An 18065-nucleotide genomic window follows, 5' to 3' on the forward strand; every position below is an offset into this window, starting at 1 on the left:
GTTGGGGGCTTCAAAAGACAGACATTTATCCTATCACAGTGCTGGAGACCAGATGTCTGAAATCGAGGATTGCACTGGGCCACGCTCCCTCCAAGGCTCTAGGTAAGGGTCTTTCCTTGTCTCTTCCAGTTTCTGGTGGTGGCTGGCATTCCTTGGCTAATAGCCGCATCACTCGTGTCTGCCTCCATGGTCACATGGCCTTCTCCTCATGTGTTTGTGTCTTCACATGGCCTTCTCCCTCTGTGCGTGTCTCCTGTTCTTCTAAGGACACCAGTCCTGTTGGATTAGGGCCCCCCACTCTTGTAGGTGTCCTATCATCCTGACGACATCTGCAAAGACCCTATTTCCAAATAAGTCCCATTCACAGGGAGTTAGGACATGGACATATCTGGGGGACACCATTCACTCCATCACAGCTGGAAAGGAAGAGATGGGCCGAGTCCCTCATAGGACCTGGTTGGCCCACCTCCTTCTATCAGGTTGACAGGCCAGGTAAGGCTCAGCCATTTATCACTTTACAGTAATTAAGACATGATCTGGACTAAAAAGCTTTTGGAAGCTTCAAGTTCTAGAAAATCTTCTCAATCTCTCATTGTTGACCTTTTTGAACCTAAAATAAAGGAGATGGGAGGTTGTATATTTTTAATCCCCGTTATTTTCTACAAAAAGTCTCAGTAACAGGAAGCCAAAACAAACGAACTAACAAAAACCATCCTGTACCACTAACCTTAATTTATACCCTATGGCCAAAGTGTCCTTACAAAGCAGGGCTGGTGTGTCCCATATTCCCAGATAGTGCCACATAGGTCCCAATACCTTTCCTTCATCTCAATTACAATGACAACACACACTGAAGGGGGAGTTTCCAGTCCCAGCTGCATCAGGAAAACACACAGGGTGACAAGCGCTGAGATGACAGGCCGAGGCCAGGACACAAAGCCAGTAAGTCTCTAGAGCAGTGTGACAGGCACACAGCAAGTCAAGGGATTTTAAAACAGCAATCACAGTCTGAGATGATTTGGTCTGACCTGTTCAATTTATAAGATGGGAAATTTAGTCCCATAGAGAGAAAGCCACTTGCCTGGTATTCAGTCATCAGGAAAGGAAAACTAGACCCACAAAATCTCCAGAGACTGTTAGCCCCAGTATCCCAGCGGTTTCCAGGCCGTGCTTTCTGGGTTCAGCACGGTTGCTGTCAGCCAGGGCTGGGGAAACTCACTGACTGCTTAGCGAGCTTTATCCAACCATCCCCACCTTATGTCTGTTCTGTCCTGTGGCGGGCAGGGTGTGGGGAGGAAACAGACTGGAACAGGTATGGTTGGAGAGCCCTCCGTCCAGAGGATTCTGCCTTGTGAGAGCTGAGAACACAGCCTCCCATCAAGTGCATGGGGCCAGCTGCCTCGCTGGATGCTGAACCTGAGGAGACCCCAAGAGATGGAAGCTTCTGTAGGAGTTTGTGATCTTGTCAGGGCAAAGACGACAGGGAAGCCAAAAGTGAAACATCTATCTTTTAGTTCCATTCACATCAACAATAAGCGGCGGTCACGGGCAGTGACCAGTCAGTGCAGGACAGAAAGGCCTGGGGCCCGGGAGTACCTGTGCCCGGTTTTTGGTGTGAGAAGAGGGGAGGTGCTTTTTAACCAGCAGACGGCAGAAAGGACTGGCGAGAGCACCAAAACTGCCCTCAGAGGCCTGCCCCACTGGGCCCCTCACCCGCCACCCTCCATACTCAGAGTCACAGCACCAGGTCCTAAGTCTGGGTGCCGACCCTGTCTTCCAAGGGCTCCCAATTGAGCTGAGTGTACGGATGTGGAAAGGACACAGTGGGAAAGGGGACATTTATTTGGATCCCTCACCCTGAAAACAAATAACAGTCTCTTCGTAAACTCCAGCACACACCCGTATGTGACCCCTCCCTGTTCACCCCACTAGGGATGAGACTCCAAAGCATCCTGGCGGACTCCAGGCATTCCAGCCATCCCCCACACCCATGGGTGCCATAGGACATGGTGGCCAGTATCCACAGCCCACGTGTCCATGGTAACAACCTGCCAAATGCAGGGAAGTGCCTGCGACACTTTTCCAGTCCCTATGCCATTGTGTTGACAGGATGGTCCCACCAGTATGCACTGAGCCCAGTGGGGAGTTCCAGAGAGAAGAACCCAGGCTGCTCAGTTTCTCTGACATGCCCAAGAGCAATCCCTCATGAAGAAGTGCCTTTTAGGTGGGAGTCAGGGTGGTACCTACCACAGCTCTGAGATTCTCCAGACTCTCCATCTAGACTCGGTATCTTCACATTAAAAAAAAAATCTATTACTTCCTACTTACATTTTGATCAGCTCTTGGTTTTTGGAACCCAAATGATACTCCCTCTTTCCAGAATTTATGGCCACTCACCAAGCAGCATGCTTGTCAAGCCCTGCCTGTAAATGTCCCCATGGAGCAGGAGTGAGACACCTGGGCTCCTTCAGAGCATGCTGCCATGACATAGGGACGTGCGGTGCCATCACGCCCTCAGGAAACCGAGTCTGGATGGCACCCATAAACTCCACAGGGCAGCTCGGGCTATAGAACAAAGAAACAGTGTCGCTGTTGATTTGTATGCTCTTTTATTATACAAAATAAATTTTCATCTATGTTACACATTCATAATTTCTATAAATCTGGCTTTTAAAAAAATCCCCAGGGCTACCTTCCCATCGTTCTTTTATTTTCCTTCCATGATTCTACTCCTTAACTATAGTCGGTGTCCTGTCAAAGGACAAAAGCAGACTCGGACGCCTCGGGGCCGCCCCACACAGCGCGCTCCTGCCCGCTGGAGGCACAGCCCCTGTCACCGTCTGGACCATGGCTGCCGGGGACAGTCAAAGCATGATAATCAAAGTGGCAGCATGTCAGTGCCTTCACCAGCCCGTCTCCAGCAGCACAAAACCAGTCCTCTGGGGACCGGCAGTCACGGCGATGTGGTGGTGCCGTCCCCTGGCAACCGAGCGTCCCAGGCTTCTCTTTGGGCAGGCCTGGACCAGGGCCTTAGGGGATCTCTGTGTCCATGGTATAAATCTGAATGAGATCAGACACAATGTTATCAATGATTGGCTTGGTAAGGTCGTCACTAAACACCTAGAAAGGAGAAGGAAAACAGGTTCCGATTAGACTCCCTCTGTGTGAAAACAAGGCACCTGCCACTAAGCGCAATTACATCACATGGGGTCAGGGGACGGCACGGGTACTTGGCTATTGGAATGGATGGCGGCTCTCTGTAAAGCCGGTTCAGTTCCAGCCTGCCAAGCAGAGAACATTCCAGATGGAAGAGGTCTGGGTGATCATCTGAGCCAGACAGGAGAGGGGACTTGCCCTGGGTTACACAGGAGTTGGTAACGGAGCTGAGCAGGGAGCACAGGCTCCTGCCTCCCACCCTCCCTCTCCAAGTGGGGGCGGGGCCTCTGGGAATCTTGGGACAGGAAAGGGAGGGGTTTCCAGAAATAGGCAGGCTAGATCACCTGGACCCCACCCCACCCTGGGCTGGTCCCTGGGGGAACACCTGGACCTGCTCTAGAGCCTGGACCAGACATCCTGGTGACTGTGCCAGAGAGCTCATTACATTGTAAGGTGAGGCCCCAGGGGCTCAAACCAAGAGGGGAGTGAAGCTCGGGACTAACCCTATACATTCGCCAGGAAGATCTGGCCCTTGCCTGGCTCCTGGGAGGGCACCTCTAGGCCCCTGGCACGTCCTGCCCGATGAGAAGCTCTTGGTTTACCTGGGCCGAGGGCCCCACCAGGTAGTCTATGCTGACACAGGCTTTCTGGTGGGGGCGTGGGCTGCATATAGAGCTTGCCCTCCAGGGGCCGGACACTGATGACTAGGGTCAGCCATGTAGGCACTCCAGGCCCGCAGGAAGGACTCCAGTGAAGTCCCTGGACACCACCGCTCAGGGGAGCTTCTGTGGTGGCAACTCTCCGTGCGTGCTGTCAAACACCGTTGCTGGGGACATTGCGCTGTCCTCATGACGCCATGGGCAGAGGACCTGGGAGCTCTCGCCTGGTGTCTCCTGGACCCGCCCCACATAGGCTCCTTTTTTTTTTTCTGATTTCAATCTGTATCCTTTCGGTGTAATTAACCATACAACCATGACCACAAGTATAATGGCTTTTCTGAGTTCTTTGAGTCTTCCTAGCCAAGCATTGAGCCTGAGGGTGCTCTTGGGGACCCCTGATGACATGGGAAGTAAAAAGCAGAACAAGGAGCCCTTGGTTGGATGCTGTGGCCCTCTGGATCACGGGGTTGCCGCCTAGAGAACCGAGGTGCCATGAGGGTCAGGCCTTTAGGCCAAGCCAGAACAAACTCTGGACCTGAGCATACCCCCTCCACGGCCCCCATAGGACCCTCCACAGGCTATCACCTCAGGAGGGAAACAGTGACCTGGAAACCTCCCCTCTTCCCAGACCCTGGCTCAGGAAGACTGGCCACCCATCTCGCCCTGGATTCTGGGTGGAAAACAAATACTTCAAAAATATGGGCTTGCTCATCAGAATCCACTACCTGTGTGCTCCTGGAGACCCCAAGCTGAGAAGTGACTGTTAAAAAGTAGTCGAGGGCCGAAGGGTGGAAGCAAGCTTGTGTCCCTCCATGGAAGGCCGGATAAACATGATGTGGTCCATCCAGACCATGGAATAGTATTCAGCCTTAAAGAGGACGGACACTCTGACACATGCTACAACATGCGATTGCTTTAGAGGCGGTGCTTCACGGACCCAGAGGCCCGACACAGCTTAGCACAAAGGCCTGCCATCACTAGCATGTTCGAGTGCGGGCAGGCTTCTGGCAGGGAAGTGCATCAAGCTCTGCTAAGTCTCCTGACCAGCGCAGCGAAGCCCCAGCCCACAGCAGACAAGTGACAAGAGAGGCGGTTGCTGCACAAAGTGGCGGCGGAGAGCATGCGAGCAGGAAAAGCGTTTCACAAATCAGACGCAAGTGTCCCAGGACATGCAGGCGGTGTGTCGTTGGGAGCCAGCCTCGCCGCTCACAAGCCCAAGGGGTGCTGGGATTCTGGATGCTCCCAGTGCACAAGGCCCGGAGCCATCCAGAAAAGCTGAAGAGGTGGGTGGACATGAGCATGCTGCCCCCAAAGAAGCCACTTCTTCACAGTCGTAACCATTACTGGGTAAGTCTGTGGTGCCCCGAAAACGGCTCATGGCAGAACTGCTTCCCAGCGCTCTTCTTTCATGAGGGCCGAGTGCGTGAAGGAGAGGCAGTGCGGTGGCGCCCAGTGAAGTTCAGGAGCAAGTGAAGTGAAAGGAGAGCAGAAAGGCAGACACATGGAGAAGAGCCGGCAGGGGCAAGGGGAAACCAGTGACATCACAGATCCAAGCAGCTGAGGGACTGGGGCTGCCATGCCCACCAGATGCCCTCAGAAAGCAGGGCCAGAAAGTGGCAGCCCCTTTGCCACCACCTGATTCCAACCGAGCAAGGACACTGTGGGTACATGATCTGGAACTCCCCGAGAAGCCCCAGCACGGAGCAGTATTTTCTGTCCACACAGACGCCTTTTCATCCCAACGCTGCTGCAGGGGTGCGTCTGGTCCAAGACCAGGTATGGATGCGTTTGTTCAGACACGTGAGCACCTACTATGCTGGGTCTAGGCACTGACACAGGTCAGCTGATAAAGCAGACAAGAACCCTGGCCTCCAGGTGCATACAGTGTTGGCGTGGGGGGAGGGGAATTAGACGGACTATAAAGGCCAGCAGAGCAAAGAGCAGGAAAAACTGTGATGTCCCATGGAGGGCAAGCAGGCTAGGGGGAGGCAGCGTCAGGAAAAGGGGAGGTATCGTTTAAGCCAAGAGCCGCAGGAGAGGAGTGAGAGTGAGGAGCAAGCCAGGAAGGCACCCAGGGGGCACCTTCTATTGGGGGAAACAGATGACACCTTTTAGAAGATTTCTGGCTACTGTGGGTTTGTGGGGGTGGCGTAGGTACTGCACAAAAAGGAGAAACCTGCAGTTACCTCCAACTCTGCTTACATAGAACCTCATTCTAGGACAAGGCCAGTCAATGAGGTGTTATGAAGAAAGGAACAGCAAACTTCAAGTATGGGAAAGGAAAACCCGAAAATGATCTCAACATTCCATTTTGAAACAGTGGGGTTACTGAGGGAAAATCAGACGGGACTGCAGAAGTACTTGAGCACAGCCCTTCCAATGGACAGATTTTAACTTGCTCTCTACAAACTACACTACAGATTTAGTAGGTCTGGGGTTGGCAGGGGAATACATCAGTCATCAGTTTCATCTCTGTCTCTATCTACCTACCTATCATCTAGCTAATCTACCATCCATCTAATCTATTCATCCATCCATCCATCTATCCATCTATTTGTCTCTCTATCTACCTATCTAATATCATCTACCTACCTATCCATCATCTATCTAATCTATCGATCCATCTATCCATCTACTATCTATCTACAAGCATCTATCTATCTATCCACCCACCCACCCATCTACCCACTCACCTACCTACCTATCTACCTGTCTCTACTATCTACCTATCTAGCATCCACTTATCTTTTTAGAGTACCTCCCTATACTTCTGATGTGAAGCCAGGTTTACTAACCTCTGATCTATGACAAGCTCCTGCTCAATTTAATAGAAGTGCTTGGCTGAGCTCAGTGGTTCCCAACTGGGGACAACCCCTACCCTGGCACACTTGGCAATGTCTGGAGACATTTTTAGTTGTCACGACTGGTATGGAAGGTGCCCCTGGCATTGAGTGGGAAGAGGGCAGAGATGCTGCTCAACATCCTACAGTACCCAGGACGCCCCACCACCGAGAATGACCCGGCCCAAATGCCCACAGTGCCAATGGGGAGAATCCCTGCCTTAGACTTAGACATGACAGGGTATTTTCAAGATTTAGTCATCCCAAGTGGCCCACATCTGCCCTCATGGAAAATTACTAGAAAGACACATGAACACCCAGGTACAGACAAAGTCCTGAAAGTCCTTAGGCAAAGGAAAGAGGGACCCATGCCAGTGCACTGAGCAGTCACCTCACCTGCCACCACGGCTTCTCGGCCTCGGCCTCCGCGGGTACCTCGACCCCATAGACCTGCAGGGCCAGGTGGAGCACTGCCGCGGCTATGTGCTGAGCCCGGAACCGGAGGCACAGCCCCCCATGGTAGCTGTCCCGTAGCAGGGCCCAGGCAGTGATGGAGATGGGGGTCCGCTGCCAGCTGTAACGATTCAGCCAGTTCTTGAGGGAAATCAGGTAGTGGAGCAGGTACTGTAAAGATACGCCAGTCAGCCAGTTGGCTTTCGGGGCTCTGGCCCCCAAGTCACCTGCCTCCTCACTGTGAGGCACTGTGGTCCCTCAGTCTGCCAGCCACTCTCCCTTAAGCTGTCTTGCTGTGTATAAAACAGATCGGAGCGAGACACCTTCCTGTCCAAATCCTCCAATGGCTCCCTGTGTCACTTAGAAAAAAGCCCCAGTGCCTTCCACTGGCCTCCAAGCCTGGTCTCCCTCTCGGCCTCTTCATCCGTACCCCACCTTCCCGCCAGATTTGACAGCACCAGGTGTGCTCCATGTCAGGGCTCTGGCGCTCCGCCCCCTCCACCTGAAATCATGCCCACCCACTCTCGTGCTCCAGGCACAGCTCCTGAAACCCACCTGGGTCACTCTTGATGGTCACCCCCACAGAAATCCCTCTTCACCACATGGCCCCGCTCCGGCCACTGTCAGCAATCACTCTGCCCAGCCCCTTGCCCCACTCAAACATAAGCTCCAGAAACAGCCCCCTTATCTGCAGAACAGAACGTGGCGCCCATGTGCCCAGCCTGAGGCTAGGGGCCAGCCGGTGACAGAAAACCTGCTTTCAGGAGGCTTAGAGAAGAGGTGACTGTGTTTTGCAGTCGTGCTGATGGCTATGAACTCTTTATGAATGACCTTCCAGCTCAGCTGTCTGTCAGCTCCAGCGCTCTGGGAAGACAGCTGCTTTTTTTTTCCTTTTTTTTTTTTTTTTTTTTGAATTTTTATAAGTGTTTTATTTGAGCCAAAACTGACGACAATTGTCAGGAAGCAAGATCTCAAATGCTCCGGAAGACAGCTGCTTTGCCTGCACCTCCCACTCTACCGAACACACTGCTGAGCCCACTCGACAGGCACGAACACACGTGTGTGGGGCTCCAGCACACCCAGAGGAGGGGACTTACCCACCACTTTATGCCCACCCTAAGCCGGATGGGAGGGGAAAGGCAAGGCTCACAGGTCACACGGGGCCCCACTCCTGGGGGCCGGCAAGAGCTGTTCTTCCCCAGACAAGGACCACGAAAACACAGCTGTTTAGAAATGGCCAGCAGGTGTCTCCAGGAGTAGGGAGGCGTTTGGAAGGGTGACATTGTAATACAGAGAGCAGCACGAAGGAGGAAGGACTCATTTGGTACCTGACTGGGGTGGTAGATACATGAAGGTACACAAGCGATACAAGTGTGTTGCACGGCACTAGTACACTACAAGTCAAGACCAAGGAGCACCAGGAAGCAGGGCGCTGCAGCGATGCCCACACCCTCGCTGCCATGTTGGGGAAGTTTCACAAACTGTTTCCATTCAGGGAAACTGGGCAATGTCTCCATCTCAGATGAGATCTCTGTTATTTCCTCCGACTGCTTGTAAATCTACACTTACCTCAATAAAAACTTCAATGAAAAACAAACAAAATCCTGGTACAGAGCCCACGTCACAACCTTTCCTCCCCTTCCCCACCCCCGCCTCCGCTCCCCTCTCTGTCTGCAAGCCACCCTTCCCAGTGCCCTAAGGGTTCCACGTGTCCCTTTTTCTGCTGTTTGAAACAGTTCTGTTGTGACTTCCTGTGTTCCCAGTGGTCAAAAGTGTGCTACTTAGCACAAGCGACTCAGCTTTTCTCGTGGGTTTCTAAGCACGACTGAGCTGGACGCAAGCTCCAACATAGGACAACACATCTCAGGGACAGGTCACAAAAGCAGCTCTGTTTTCCCATGGCTCACTGAGCACACAATCTAGATGGATCACAGAACCTGCAAGGGCTTCAGAGGGTCACACGGATCGGCTTGTGGCCACAGCCAAGGAAGCAGAAAGGCAGAACCTGAGAAAACCCCGAGAGTGGGACAGGAGAGGGTGCCTGAGCCAGTGACCGTGCAGTCGGGAGCCCCGGGGCCCAGCTGTGGCCCTGCTTTTCCTATGCCCCCCAAGTGCTGTCAAGGAGTAGATGGGTGCACTGTTGGTAGCAGGGACAAAGAGGTTCGTACCTTGTGTGGGTGTTGAAAGGAGACTTGGAAACGCAGTACCCTCAGCACAAGGAGCTCGCACTGCACAATGCTGTCCCGAAGCGCCCAGAAGTGGGAGTCCAGCTCCAAGGGCTCGCTGCCCGGGTGAAAGTACCTATGCCGACAAATGGCAACGCTTACGGTAGCCAAGGAAATGGCCCCGAGGAGCCCCTGCAGTCACATGCTGTCCAGATACAAATCCCAATGTCCTTCTGCCATAGGTTAACATAGTGTCATTCGCCTTCCATTTTGATAAATCACTCTTCATCTACATGTCTAGTGTACAGGATAAAAAGAGCCACCAATGGAGAAAAGACGCCAGCTTCTCGTTTTAGCCACAATGGGCTGTCCCATGTCACTCAGCAAGGCGTCAAGTGTAAAGATGGGCTCTCTGCCATTGCTCCAGAGGAACTGGAAGCTCTAGCAGGCCGAGGCGGCTTGGCTTCCTGTTATAGTCAGCCTGGCATCAGGGACAGCCTTTCCCACCTGGATGGCAATGCACAGGGCTCTCACTCTGGGCCCGAGGAAGGTCTTTACACATATCATGGGGGTGATGTATTCAGAAGAGTAAATGTACTTCAGCTTTCTATTTCCCACTGTTGTCTTGCCTTCTTCCCAGATCGTTCTGTCCTTATTTATGCCTTATACGCCCACAACACCCCCACCTATGCAGGTGAGAGAACAGGATTCACACTTAAGTAATCAAGACTCCCTGCTGGTGACTCACCCTTCTTAGTTCCTCACTCATTTTCCAATTTCCCACAGAACCCCACCCGGGGGGGCCACATCTAATTAGCGATCCATACAATTTCCTCTTCTGTCGGTCCTCCCTGCTGGGGACCTGGCAATTACAGATGGACTCCAGCTGCCCTTCCTCACTTCCCTCTCCTGTTTTTCTCTTAGTCTTTCGAGGTACACTGTGAACCTGCCATGCTTAGGGGGTGGGGAGTACTTTTTTTCCATTACCCGCTTATTGAAAGAGAAACAACACAAAATAGTTTTCTTTCCTAATGATTAGAGTTCCTGGAAAGGCTTTCATGCACCACTAGTCAGTAACTTTCCATAAATCACTTTTTCCTGGGCCCCACAGGCCTCCTCAGTGCAGCCAGCCCGGCGGGCTGGACCCCTGCATCCTTCCCCAACAGGAACACGGTACACGGCCGCTTGGGCCCTGGGGTGTCACGCACTGACCACCATGCCCACCCTGAGGCCAGAGATGCTGCTTAGCAACTGACTGGGTTTCTCTCAGCATCTAAATAAAATGATTGCCCAGCTGGGTCCACGCCCTTCCCTGTGTGATGGCTCGACCTACGGGGCCTACAGAACCCAACTGGTTCAATCCGTCCTGTCCAAGACACCAGACGAATCTCCTTCAACACATCTCTCCAAGCTCCCTCTGTTCCAGCCACGCCCTCCACAGTGACACCGGGGGCAACCTCATATCCACCCTCCTTCCACATTCCATCTGGCGTTTGGCCCCAGCGTCTTTCTCAAAGATTCCACCCCCAGGGATTTTGACGCCAGGCTCATTCCCATGAGCCTTTGCTGCTACCGTGTTTCCCCAAAACTAAGACCTAACTGGAAAGTAAGCCCCAGCATGATTTTTCAGGAGGACAGCCCCTGAACATAAGCCCTAATGCGTCTTTTGGAGCAAAAATTAATATAACACCCGGTCTTATTTTCGGGGAAATACGGTAGCGCTTCCAGCCCCAGTTCAAGGCCACCCAGGTGCTTCCTTCTGACCTTGACTGCTACCACCTGGAGGGCAGGGCCCAGTGGGACCTTCTCCACCCTCCCATTGGGGCAGACACCAGGAATTCCTCCCAAATGCCTGGACCCCAAAGCTGTTACCTGTTGGACACGTTGATGATGTCACGAGTACGCAGGTGCTGCTCTTCCACTTTGCCAGCCAAGTAAAGGGAAGACATGGCAACTAAGTAGGGGTCATAGGCGTCCACGTTGATCTCGCAGAAGAACTTATGGTAAATGGTACAGGCAGTGGCAATGGGAATGGACTGCATCCCTAGCTTGACACCTACCAAGAGAAAGTAGGCAAACACACAATGGGATTTATAGATGATGTAATACAGAATTGTACACCTGAAATCTATGTAACTTTACTAACAATTGTCACCCCAATAAATTAAAAAAATAAATTAAAAAAAAAAAGATACTTCAATCCAGCGCCCGCCCCCTGCTAAAGTGTGACGGGAACTGCTCAGATAAGAGGAAGAGCTTAGAGCTGAGCCAGTAGGCGCTGGTCTTTCATTGGTTCCTCCGCCTGAGGGGGTTAGAGCAAGGCTTCTCAGACTCTAATGGGCTAATAAGCCCCTAGGGCTTGTGCTCAAATGCTTCAATAGCTATGCAAATTCCACTCTTTTATCATGGCCCCAGGTCACACCTAAACTACTAATCTGCAAACCACACTGGGTAGAGCAGGGTTTCAGACTACTGCTCAGGTAGTACCTGGCCTTCCAGCTTCTGGACATCTTGGAAAGGACCACCTTAGCAAGCATTTACCTAGAGATCACCTCCATTCCCACAGCTCACCTAACCAAAATCCTGCCAAGATGACAGGAGCGAAAAAAGGTCTCTGAACATTCAACAGACCCCACAAGTCCTGAGGTTACAGTTAAAGATTATATTCAGCACTGGTTTTCCAGTCTGCAGGTTAGGAAAGGCAATAAGCAAGCAGGGTGACTGCCAAAGGTAATCGCAGGCAGAGCAGGAGAAAAGCAACATCTATGGCCACAGCCAGGCCCCAAAGATGAAGACCGACACACTGGAAAGGGAGGGAACAGAACTGAAAAACCAGAGTGTGGTCGTTTGATTTAGGGGTTAAGGCCCATCCCCCACTCCACCCCCAGACAGCTCCCAAGGAAATCACCACATTGGGTCCCAGAACCAAAACAAATTCACAATGACCAGGGTTAACAAGAGAAGATTAAATGACATGCAATGGCCCGAAAGAAGTAGGTAGAGAACAACCAACAATCAATCATTAAGATTACGTTCAACATCTACCTAAGAAGGCATATTAGTTCCCTAGGGCCACGTTAAAATATTACCATAAACTGGGTGGCTTAAAACAACACACATTTTTCCCCTTACAATCCTGGTGGTCAGAAGTCTGAAATGAGTCTTAGTGGGCTAAACTCAAGCTGCCAGCAGGGCTGGTTCCTTCTGGAGGCAGGGGAGGACCCTGTTTCCTTGCCCTTTCCAGCTTCTAGAGATACCTGCTTGCACTCTTTGGCCCATGGCCCCTTCCTCCATCTTTAAAGCCAGTGGTGCAGCGTCTTCTAAGTCTGCTTCCATCATCTTATAGCCTTCCCTTACTATCACTCCTCCTGCCTCTCTCTCTTTGAGGACGGGTGTGGTTCTATCAGGAGCACTGGATAATCTATGATAGTTCCCCCATATCAAGATGCTTAAGCCCATCTGCCAAATCTCTTTTGCTACATGAGGTAACAATCACAGGTTCCAGAGATGAGAATGGGGACATCTCTGGAAGACCAGTATTCAGCCTCGCAGAAGGCAAGGGCTTATGCAATACGTTGTGTAAAGAAGTCCTTGGAAAGTGATACTGAAAGAGCTTTTAGCATTTCAAGGTTTAAACTTCAGTTGCATCAACAGTTCCTACATGGGACCCCTCCTTCCCAGAGATGTCAATAAGGGGGTATTTACTGCTCATGAACCCCCAAGTCTTGTTTCACACAGCAAACCATCCAAGGGCAGCATGCTTCCCTGGTTTACATGGGCCCTCTGAGCACATGGATCTGAGGGGACACTGCCATCCTTCCTGATACGCTTTGCAACTCTTCTTAGAAATTAAACGTACAGCTCACTGGGATTTATGGTCCTGGATCATTTCCACAAACTCTGCCCATCTTGACTTGAAAGCAGGCTCATCCAACCCCTCTCCTATACACAATGTAACAAAGATAGGAAGTAACTGTCTGTCAGCTGAATAAGATACAATTGGCAGAGAAACAATGTTTCTACATAAATCGATTGGCTTCATTGTCTCGCCTTGGGAGCAGGGACCACAACACCACTGTGGGCAGCCTGGAAGGGTTCAAAATGCCAGCTGTACCCTGGGTCCTCCGTGTGACAGGACCTCTCCAACAAGGCTTGTCACGAGCCTCACCAAGCGCGTGCTCCAAGAGGCTCCGTGAGGCCAAGTGCCATACCGTGTCCCCGTATGGGGACAGGCATGGCTAAAGGTGCTCCCATGGCTAAAGGCGCTGTACACTCAACCGAACTGCGGGAGCCGGGCCTCGGCCACCTTCTAGCTGGGGCCTGTCCCTTTCCACACCCTCTCTTTGGGCCTGCGCGCCCGATCGTGATCGTGAAATGACAATGACTGCGTCTGCCTTGCGGCTCAGAGCGTAGTACACAGGGCGTGACGGAAAGGCATTGGCCCGTTTCAGGCCCGGTCTCTTCCCTTTGCCCACACTCGCCAGTTCCACGTCCTGCGAGTCCCCTCCTTCGAGAAGCGGGGCCCCACCACGCCGGCCACGGCCCACGGGCCGGACCCTCCCAGGGCCGGTCAGGGCCGCCACGGTGAAAGTGCAGCACCGTGGCCCTGGCTTCCACGTCCCGTCCGCGCAAGGCCTGCCCTCTTCCTGGCCAAGGTTACCTGCCTCCATGATGAACCTCGTCACTCGAAAGTGCACCCTTGCCTCGGGTGCCGGCCGCCACTCGGTGCCCCGCGCCGCGTCCCCTCCTCCGCAGCTGTCCTGGCCAACGGCCTCCATGAGGCCCCGGCCCCAGACCCCCGGCTGGAAGGACAAATGTCCCCAGCGCGCGGCGGCCGGCTCCCGGGGTCCTCGCGGCGGGCGCGGCCGCCCTGGCCCGCCAGGCGGCCCCACCTGCCCCACCCCGCCGGGGCCAGCCCGTACCCCCCTCGCCCCCCGCCCTCCCCGGCCCCCCTGGGGGTGAGCGCGCGGCGGCGCGCAGAAGGCGGGCCTGGGTGAGCGCGCAGGCGCAGGCCCAGGACCAGACGCAGGCGCAGAGACCGGTGCTGCCTGACGGCTGGCTGGCACCCGCCACCCCCCCCCCCACCCCATGCTCGCCACGGCGCTCTAGGACGCTTCATGCCCCGCCTTTGATAGCCGACGCCCCGCCCCTGGGAGGCCGGTGCCCTGCCACCGAAAGATGCACTCTCCGCTCTCAGGAGACTCACGCCTCAGCCTGGGACACAGATCGCCCTGCCCTCGGACGCCTCATGCCTCCCCCTTGGGAACGTCAAGCCCGGTACCTGGGAGCCTTACGCCCTGTCCCCGAAGACTATATGCCCCGTCTTAGGGCTTAGGGGGCTGCACGCCGTACTGTCCGGCAGCCAGAACCCTCTGGGCTACTCTGTAAGGGTGCAGAGAGGTCACGGGCTTAGGGCCGGGGCACCAGGACACCCCGGCCACCTGAGCTGGGGTCCGACTAAGGTGTCGCTCCAGGCTGGTGGCCCAGCGTAGTTTAGGACGGCAAGAACAGGTGGCGTCTGCCAAGCCCTGAGCGATGGGCACTTACAGAAGTTCACGCTGAGACGTCTCCGGCTCCCAACAGGAGATGGCGTGTGATCCATTGTGTGTGTCTGTTCGTAAAACCTGAATCCACGTTTGCTGTAGTGCCCAGATGTGCGGATGAACCCCGGAAATGCTGTGCACAGAATGAGGGCATATTTGGCTGGATTTTACAGCAGCCCTGCATCCCTTGGGGATCTGATTACTGCTCACCTTTCCAGCCTGGCACACAGTAGGAGCTTAATAAATGTTTGCTGGGTGAATGTTGTTGAATATCCGACTCCCAAGACCATCCCATGTTTCATTTGTGTCTTGCACAAACAGGAAATTGTGCACCGGGCTTTAGGGGTGTATGTAAAGCACCAAAGGGACTCCCAAGCTAGTGATGCACTCAGGTCATTCTGATACAGTCAGATAATGGCTATGATTTGAGAGAGCTGGGAAGTTGAGAGGAAAATGCCACTGCTCACCCAGGCCTGGGCGACTAGACCCCGATGAAGATCCCAATATCTCCACCTTCCCCACCAGCTCAGCCTTGATCTCTTTCCTCAGACCCCACCCAGCTCACCCCAGTCTCCTCTCCACACCAGCTGGGTTAGTTTCCTGTAACTGCTGAAACAAATGACTATAAGCTGGAGGGCTTCAAACAAGAGGAATTCATCCTCTCCCAGTGCTGGAGACCAGAAGTCTGAGATCAAAGTGCCTGCGGGGCCGGGCTCCCTCCCAGAAGCTCTAGGAGAGGAACCCTTCCTGCCCCTACCAGTTTCTGGTGGCCCCAGGCGTCCCTGGGCTTGTGGCTGTACCACTCCCATCCCAGCCTCCACCTTCACATGCCTTTCTCCCCTGTGTCTGTGTCTCTCTTCTGTCTCTTATAAGGACACTTGTCTGTATTTGGGGCCCACCAGGGTCATCCAGGAGGATCTCATCTCAACACCCTTAACTTCATCACATCTGCAAAGAGCCATTTGTCAAATAAGGTCATATTCACAGGTTCTAGGGATTAGAATGTGGACACATCTTTTTTTTGGGGGGGCACCATTTAACCCACAATATAAGCTGCCAGTATAGCTCCCTAAAATGTGAGGCTGAATGGGCCCTGCCCTGCTTAGCACCCTCCAGGGCCCCTTGACCTCAGGAGAAAGCTCGAGGCTTTGACCTGACGTGCCAGTCCTTGTGGAGTCACCCTGTCAACAGGCCATCTTCAGGTCTCACCACTTTGCCACTCATGGCCAGGGCCTTGGGCAGCTCCCCAAAGGTTATGGACTGCTCGGTCTTTGCATATGCTCTGCCCAGTGAAGGAATTCCTGCCCCACATCCTTCCCTCCAGCTCCCCCTATGCCAGGCAAGGCTCAGGCCCTCTGGGCTGACTACCTGTGTGTGTGTGGAAACGCACATGTGCACGTGTGAACTACATATGCACATGCATGGAAGGGCTAAGGGCTCCAGCCCCTGTGCTGTGGGCCCCTGTCATGCCTTGAGCACTCTGTCACTGGTGTCTGTCCCTGGGCCGTGAGCAGCGCCACCCTCTCCCCAGCCAGAGCACCTAGAACACCCACCTAAAGGGGCTGTGGGTCTTGGGGGATGGGGTCTCTGCCTCCCAGCTTCCCACACCCACACACACTGCACACACTCCCCATGACTCACACACAGACACATGCACACACCCAAATGGTATCCCTCTTGCCTCTGGCCCCTGCCTGTCCCCCCCTCACCCACTGGGTTTGCCAGTTAAACAGCACAACTTGGAGGCTTTCTCCCATGAGCCTTTTGTGGTGTGAAGAGTTTGGGCCCAGCAAGTAATAGGTGCCTGTGAATGTGAGTCAAGGGAATGACTCAATGAACACATTAATTTTTAAAGCCCTGGGTCACAGGCCGCCCTCCTGGCAGGGGGCCTGGTTGCAGTGGTTGATAAATGAATAATTCACTGGCCACCAATTGGAGTCAGCAAACCTCTAGGCAGCACCTCCTCTCCCACCGGCAAGGCACACCCACCGAGGGGGCCCTCCGTTCCCTGCCACCTGTCACCACTCCCAAATGTGTCATCCCCTCTCTTATCCCAGCCCCTGGAGCCCTGACCTTGCCCTGAGCATCACCTGCAGACTCAGTACAGAGAAGATGGTCAACAAAGGCGGGGCGGACAATCGCATCAGAAGAGGATTCTAGGGTATTTGCCACGCTTCCTTATCTAACCCTTCCTGCGTGCCTCTACACTGAGTAAGCCACCGCCTCTGCCTCAGATAGAGGGTGGGAGGGAGGGCCTCAAGCTGAAGCTCAAAGGAGGCAGACAAGTGGGGAGAAGCCTTCAGGGTGCAGAGGAAAGGCTGTACTCCAGCAGGGCCCCCAGGAAAGCCTGGGTGGTCTTCAAAGACAGGGAACTGTTTCCAAAGTGCTCCAGCTGCCCGCCTCCTCCCCAGCGGCCTTCAACCAAGGAGCAGTCAGTTAAAGAGCAGCCTCCTCCAACTCCAGTCCTGCCACTTGTCCTTGGAACCTTCTCGACACCTGGGAACCAAGCTCCACTGTCACCCCTTTTTTGCCACCTGCCCCCTCTCCACCAGCACCTTCTGGGGCGAGTGCGGGCAGCTGCTCAAGCCTCCCCTCTCCCACCATCAGCAAGCCCAGCGGCTTCACTCTAGGCCCCCCGCCTGCCCCTGCTGCCCTCCGCCTCCCATCCCTCTCAACTCCACATCTCTGAAGCCACTTGGGTCCCTGGACTCCATGGCCTCCTGCTTGCTCTGCCCTTGGCCCCCACATCCAGCCCCTGATACATGAGACTGCCCTCCCACCCTCATCTTAGTCTGTTGGGGCTGCTATAACAGAACACCACAGACTGGGTGGTTTATAAACAACAGACATTTATTTTCTCTCACAGTTCTGGAGGCTGGAAGTCCAAGATCAGGGTGCCAGCATGGCTGGGTTCTGGTGAGGGCCCTCGTCTGGGTTGCTGATAGCCATCTTCTCGTGTGTCCTCACATGGTGGAAGAGGTGACGAATCTCTCTGGGACTTCCTAATTCCATTCTTGAGGACTCTGCACTCATCACCTAATTTCTTCCCAAAGGCCCCACCTCCCAGAACCATCACCTTGGGGGTTAGGATTTCACCATATGACGGGCAGGGGGGATACACACATTCAGACCATAGTGCCTACCAGGGTTATGTGCCAACTCCCAACTGCCTCCTCGCAGCAGCACTCATGGTAATTGTCTGCTCTGTAATCGTCAGACTCTGAACTCGGATGTGTGAGGGCAGACAGC

General features: G+C 53.8%; 1 protein-coding gene across 2 annotated transcripts; it reads right to left on the reverse strand.

Annotated features, from left to right (window-relative positions):
• Window positions 1-2592: 2592 nt before the first annotated feature.
• On the reverse strand, window positions 2593-14186 carry CCNQ (cyclin Q). 2 transcript variants are annotated; one of them, XM_019755169.2, is made up of 5 exons: window positions 13934-14186; window positions 11146-11329; window positions 9277-9409; window positions 7052-7279; window positions 2593-3120 (listed from the first exon to the last, which is right to left on the reverse strand). In XM_019755169.2, the coding sequence occupies exons 1-5, from the start codon at window positions 14049-14051 to the stop codon at window positions 3031-3033; spliced, it is 753 nt and encodes a 250-aa protein (XP_019610728.1). In that variant the 5' UTR covers window positions 14052-14186; the 3' UTR covers window positions 2593-3030. The 2 variants fall into 2 exon arrangements, with proteins under 2 accessions (XP_019610728.1, XP_019610729.1); XM_019755170.2 differs by having other exon boundaries at window positions 2593-3060; window positions 13934-14185.
• Window positions 14187-18065: the final 3879 nt, after the last annotated feature.

This window comes from Rhinolophus sinicus, chromosome X (genome assembly GCF_036562045.2).
Source record: "Rhinolophus sinicus isolate RSC01 chromosome X, ASM3656204v1, whole genome shotgun sequence".
NCBI classification, from domain to species: Eukaryota; Metazoa; Chordata; class Mammalia; order Chiroptera; family Rhinolophidae; genus Rhinolophus; species Rhinolophus sinicus.